A 6,108-nucleotide genomic window follows, 5' to 3' on the forward strand; every position below is an offset into this window, starting at 1 on the left:
TACCATGACATCCCTGGAAGCGGTCCGATGCGCGGCTGTCAGAATATTCACCAAGCGGCACAAGCATCACCACGATCGAGTGTCAGAACACTTTCCTCAAAAGCAGGCCTGGATCCCTTCACACCACCCCTCAGTTCACCACATCCCAGCAACCACTAAGCTACTTCCAGTGTCTATGGACCTGGCCCCTCTGGACAAAGCTTATCAAAGGAACGTGACACCACGTGGCCTTGTGTCTGGCTTCTTGCACTCCGCATGTCTTCAGGGGTCACCCAGGTCACAGCATGAGCCAGTACTCCATTCCCTTCTAGGGCAGAATGATATTCCACTGTACAGATGTGCCACACTGTCTCCCATTCATCAATGGACGGACAGTGCCAAACGCTTTATCTTGAAAAGTGCAAACATACAGCTGCAGAGCAATAACACGGAGTTGGCTAAAGTGAAAGTAAAAGAGGCTAAATGAGGGACAGAGCGTCCGGGCCCGAAGATGGCCGAACTCCAGAAGGAAGATGGCTGCTCCATTGGACGAGGACGAAAAAGCCATCTGTGCAGCTGGAGCAGGAACTAACAGTTACAAACCAGAACCGGCTGGAAGACAATGAAAGGAGTCAAAGGCGGGAGGCTGAAGAGCCGGGCTTTAGCAGGCGCAGGTGGACGACACGTAGTGGGATTCCGGGATTGGTTACGGGTACGTGGTCTTCCATGTTTCAGTTTTTCATGGCATGGTCCCTGGCAGCACAGGTTTTTCCGGGAACCTTCTAGAAAAACCGTTCTCTCAATCACGTCTCTGTCAGAGGGTCCACTGTAAAGACTCATGCTGTGCATCGAGACCCTTCAAGTATAAGCTGGTCTTTCTCTCATCTGTTTGATCACAGAGGAAAGACCCTCTGGGAACAGACTGTGACCTGTGCCTGTCAGACCTCGGACAAGAACATCTCCTTCAGGGCGCCTGGTCAGCATCAAGGCTAGAGGAACTGCTGTTAGAAACCAAGAAACAAACACACTGCTGTCGAGTTGGGTCTGACTCACAGCAACCCCTCCTTGGGTTTCCGAGGCAGTATCTCTACAGAAGTAGATTGCCCAACCTTCCTTCCAAGGAGTGGCTGGTGGGTTTGAACCACCAGCCTTCTGGTTAGCAGTCAAATGCCTTGGGCACTACGGCACCAGAGCTCCCGCTGTTAGAAAAGGCAGCTTTAAAAGTCAACACGGATCCTAGACTCACGTCAAGACTGTAAAATGGAGCTAAGACTCTCTTTCAGACCGCTGCATTCACACACCAGATGCCCCTGGTTCGAAGCTCTTAGCATCGCCTAGAGACCTGTACTACACCAGGAGTTTTGTAAAAACAGCACGTTTCTTTTCAACATCCAGGTTTCATTAGGCATCAGAAGAGCACAGATTCAATCTATGTAACTTCATTCATTTAAGAAATGTTAACTAGCCGTCTGTTTTCTGTCAAGTACTAGGGAACACTAACTTTGAAGTCTGACTGCCTGGGCCCATGTGCTGTGTGACCCTGGGGGACTCACGCTAAGCCTGTTTATTGTCGCATGTGGAATTCTGTCTGTCCTGCCTAGTCACAGCATCTCCACAGTCGGTGGCGGTGATGCTTACACAAGCGACGCGGTGAGCGGGTGGCACGGGATAACCATCCGTGTCACTGTCACGAAGCCTGGTCTCTAACAGATGGGAATGGCCGCTAACTGCGTGGTGTCACTGCTGCTGTGTGTGGGCCGATGGTGTCTGCGGCCAGGGCCGCCTGCCCGGGCCTCGAGATGACCCGAGTTTAGGCCGGGCCATGGCACAGATCCAGTCCCGGTGGGCTGCGTGAAGCACACATTAAGTCAGACCTGGGACGAACCCCCTGCCTTGATCACTCACCAGTAGATGACAAGAAAATGATCTCATTTTTATGCCCCTGCTTCCTCATATACAAGGCACATTCACGTGACACTCACGTGAAACCCAGTATGGAAAGCACATGCCATGGCGCAGAGTACAGGCTGTGGAATTCAGTCGTCAGGCGGGCGTGACCTCCAGCATCACAAGCTGTCCCTCTGCTGTGCGGCTGGGAGAGCCCTCCCGAGGCACACAGCCTAGGCTCTGACCCAAAGAGCAGGTTTTGAACACCGGCTGTGTAACCTTAGGCAAGTTACTTAACCTGCTGAGCTCGCTTTCCTCGTCTGTAAAATGGGCACATAACACAACAACAGAGGTGTTACACAGACTAATAAAGTACTGCGCACAGTGCCTGGTACTCAGGAAACCTTGAGTGAATGCTGGCTAGGGCCAGATAACCAGTTATGGAGCACAAAACCCCAGGTGTCATCTTTGATGCCTCTTTCCCTACCACACTCATCCAACCCAACAGCAGTTCCTGCCCGTTCTTCCTCAGTAAATTCTCCCAAATCCATCTACTCTGCTCCACGTCCACTGCCTCTGGGCTAGTCCAAGCCTCTGTCTCGCACCCCGCCAGCTGTAACAGACTCCTACCTGGTACCCACTTTGTACAAGGGACATCAGCAACTTTTCTGTCAAGGGCCTAATAGTACGATTTTTTTTTTTTAAGTCAATTCTGCCACTGTATTTGAAAGCAGCCGTGGCAAAGACAACACTGAAAGAGGAATGGGCAGGCCCACGTGCCAGTAAAACTTTATTCAATGGAGTGGAATCTGAAGTTCACATGACTTTTGCTTGTCATGAAATATTCTTGGGATTTTTTTTTCCCCCCATTCCTAGCTTGGGGACCTGACACAAACAGGAAGTAAAGCACACTGGACCAGCTCACGGCCGGCCTGACTGCTCTATGCTTAGCGAAACTCTTACAGACAGCTCAACCCTAGAAACGCTTCCCACCACCTGAAAACAGAACTTAAAAGCTTGCCTCCGCCTCCCATGACCGGGCCCGCCTAACGCGCATCTCCTCCGTCAATTTAAACTGAGCAGCAGCCAACGCTGGGCCCGCCCTCTCTCCCGGCCCCAGGTCCTTTGCACATGCCGACTCCTCACGTGCAATGTTCTTTCCATACACCCCGCAGGTGCCAACTCCAAGGGCCCCCCCTTGATCGCCACCACCGGTCCCCGTACACCCCCCCGGGTCGTCTGCTTCCCGGCACCCAGCCGTCCGGCTTGCGCTACCCGCGGGGCGCGACACAGGGAAGCCGCGCAGTGTCTGCGGCTCACCTGGTCGGCGCCGAACGGCGTGATGTTGGCCTTGACGGTGCCCACGCCGAGGCCGACGACCACGAGCCCCAGGAAGGTGGCAGGCGCGCAGTAGCGCGGGGGCCCGTCGTGGCAGGCGGCGCTGCCGTTGGGGAAGGGCGCCGAGCAGTTCTCGACAAGCGCTGGGCGCAGGGGTCCGCAGAGCGCGGCGCGCGTGGTACCCGCGGCGACAAGAGGGAAGGCCAGCATGCCCAGCAGGTAGAGCGCCAGGCTGAGCACAATGGCGTTTGCCTTGCCGAGCAGCGCGTCGGCCAGCCAGCCGCCGAACGGCGACACCAGGTAGGTGACGCCCATGAAGAGCAGCAGCGCCTGACTGGCCTGCGCGCCCTCCCAGCCGAACGGCGCGCCGTTCAAGAACAGGACCAGGTTGGCCGTGACGCCGTAGAAGGCGGCGCGTTCCAGCAGCTCCGTCAGCAGTACAGCGCCGCACGCCGCGCGCCGGCCCGCGAACGCCGACACCGCCCGCCGCGTGACGGAGCCGGAGGAGCCCAGGAGCGGCGTCCGCTCGTCAGGACCCGCCATCTTTGCCGTCGCCCGCCGGGCCTCCGCGAGCCCGCAGCCACCGCCCTTCTCGCGAGACCTCGCGGGTGTCCCTCCCATTGGACGGGCACGCTGTCGCTCAGCATGCCGGGAGCCTTCCGCTTCCGCCCCGGAAACGGCGGGACAGCGAAGCCGCTTCCTGGGGAGAGGGAAGTGAGGCGACAGGCCTGGTCGCCATCGTGGTCCCGCGGTGGGTGTTTCTTAAACGAAAGGGAAGCCGATACTCCGGTATTGCAAGCCCTTACCGGCGGCCATTGGACAGCTGAAAGCCTGCCTCCTCCAACGGCCTGAAGGCTCTGCGTGCTCTGGGCTCATTTCCCAGGATGAGCGCCTTGCCCATCGCACCCCAGCCGCCCGGCCCCACTTGGGGTCCTGGATCAAGGCTTTATCCACCTCAGCATTGCTGACTGTTGGACCCTCGTAGCTGTTTGTGGTGGGGGCTGCCCTGTGCATTGCACGGCGTTTGCAAGCGTCACTGCCCCTCCCCACTAGATGCCAGTACCAGCCCCCAGACTGTGACACCGAGACGTCTCCGCACATCGCCAGACGTCCCCGGGAGAAAAATCCTTTGAGAACCACTGCCCTGGGACGAGGCTAGTTGGAGCCCATTCCAGGTCTTAGCAGAGAGCTTGGCCTCAAAGCACGCGTTGTCAGACGGCGCCGTCGACTAAATATTGGCCCTGAAACCAAATAAAGCAAATCTCAACTATTTCCCCCAGATAATTAGAGTAGATAGGACCCCGGTTGGGAATACATAAGTAAACTTAGTTACTCTCAAGTATTTCCCCACCCCGTTAAGACTAATAGGACCCGGTTGGAGACCGATGAGTAAATATTTAGCTCCGTTCCTTAAGAACTGAATGGAACAAAAAACATTCTTTCCTGCTATTTCCTTAGGCACAGGTGATAAACACGGAAATGTTGAGCATGTACCTGAGGTAGATACATCCTTGAAGAGAACAATTGTGGGAGAATAGAAGGGCTGTGTATGCACCGGGAGACAGCTCGGGGCAGGAGTGCACGGAGGGATGGACGCAGGAACAGTGTTCAAGGCTGCGGTCCTGCTGGGAACCCTAGCTCCATTTTGAGTCTTGGTGTAAGTCCAGACGCCGTTTGCGTCCTTTCTGGCCATCAGACCAGCAACATGGTGATGCTGGGACAAGTCTGGGGCAAGCCCAGGCTTACAGAGGAAGAAGGAGTTGGCTGGGCTGCTCTTAATGGTTTATGGAAAATAGCCGCAGGTTATCTTATCTAAAAATTGTCCTGGAGGATTATCTTGTAGGCTCACGTGGTCCTGAGCCAGAGCCTGGCCACTAGGTAACCAGGTGGTCATGCCCCATAAGCAGTCCTGTAAGCTTTTTTTTTTAATTGTGATTTGGGTGAAAGTTTACAGAGCAAATTCACTTTCCGTACAGCAGTTCACACACACATCGTCTCATGACATTCACCACTATTTACCACAATGCAACAACAGCTCCCCTCCCACTTCTTCCCAATAGTCGCCTCTTCCCTGTGTCCATCCCTCCATGCACTCCTGCCCCCTGAGCTGTCTCGCTGTGCATACACAGCCCTTCTTTCTCCCACGATTGTTCTCTCCAAGGAGAGTAGCTACCTCAGGTTCAACTTATATGCCAGTCTTTTGTTTGGCTGGAAGCCACAGGTGTGGGTTCAATTCCAGCCTTGAAGGGCAGCTAGGGGCCCAGTCTCGGGTTCCACCAGGCTCTGTCAGACCAGCAAACCTGGTTCCTTTCTTTTTTTTTTTTTTCTCCCCAAATGCCAATGCTGTGAGCTTTTTAACTTGCAGGCATGGACTTAGGTCCTTTGCCCTCATCTGTCATCTCAGGTGAGCGTGATGGATCGACCTCCCACCAGTTACGCTCTTTGCCCTGTGTTCTACCATCCAATGAAAACCATGGTCGTGAGTCGGCAGATGCCATCGGCCTCTGTGCTGTGTGCACGCGTTACGGTTTCTTCCTATGCTTGTTTTGTTCTTGTCCTGGTTAAGGCTAAATAGAAGGGTCTCTGTAGAATATATTTCAGTCTGAAGTCTTTATTTCTCCTACCACATTCTTCACCCCCAGTACCTAGGATGATGCCTAGCATGTGGTAAAGTGAAGGAGTGTCATCCCAAAGTGGCCACCACCACAATGCAAGAATTTACTTTGTTCAAGTGAGTAAAACTCTCCCATTACGTCCTCCATCCATCCTTCCAACAAAGACCAGCCGTTACTTACAGGATGAAGTTTGCCCTAAAGTCAGTCATCTGATAAAGTCATCCCAAGCCAATCTTATTAATGAGGCCTGAAGTGGCATGTATTATCTTTAAAAAAAAAAAAAAAAAAA

The 6,108-nt window shown here is 54.2% G+C and overlaps 1 protein-coding gene across 1 annotated transcript in view; it reads right to left on the bottom strand.

Moving 5' to 3' along the window:
* Positions 1 to 3,747, bottom strand: part of SLC15A4 (solute carrier family 15 member 4) — a 22,558-nt gene extending 18,811 nt beyond the window's left edge. The window contains exon 1 of the mRNA XM_007954224.1: positions 3,187 to 3,747. Within this exon, the coding sequence (XP_007952415.1) occupies positions 3,187 to 3,747 (561 nt within the window). The remainder of the gene's footprint in view (positions 1 to 3,186) is intronic.
* Between the last annotated feature and the right edge of the window lie 2,361 nt (positions 3,748 to 6,108).

The sequence above is a fragment of the Orycteropus afer genome, unplaced genomic scaffold, assembly GCF_000298275.1.
Source record: "Orycteropus afer afer isolate SDZICR_OR568_19922 unplaced genomic scaffold, OryAfe1.0 scaffold00448, whole genome shotgun sequence".
NCBI classification, from domain to species: Eukaryota; Metazoa; Chordata; class Mammalia; order Tubulidentata; family Orycteropodidae; genus Orycteropus; species Orycteropus afer.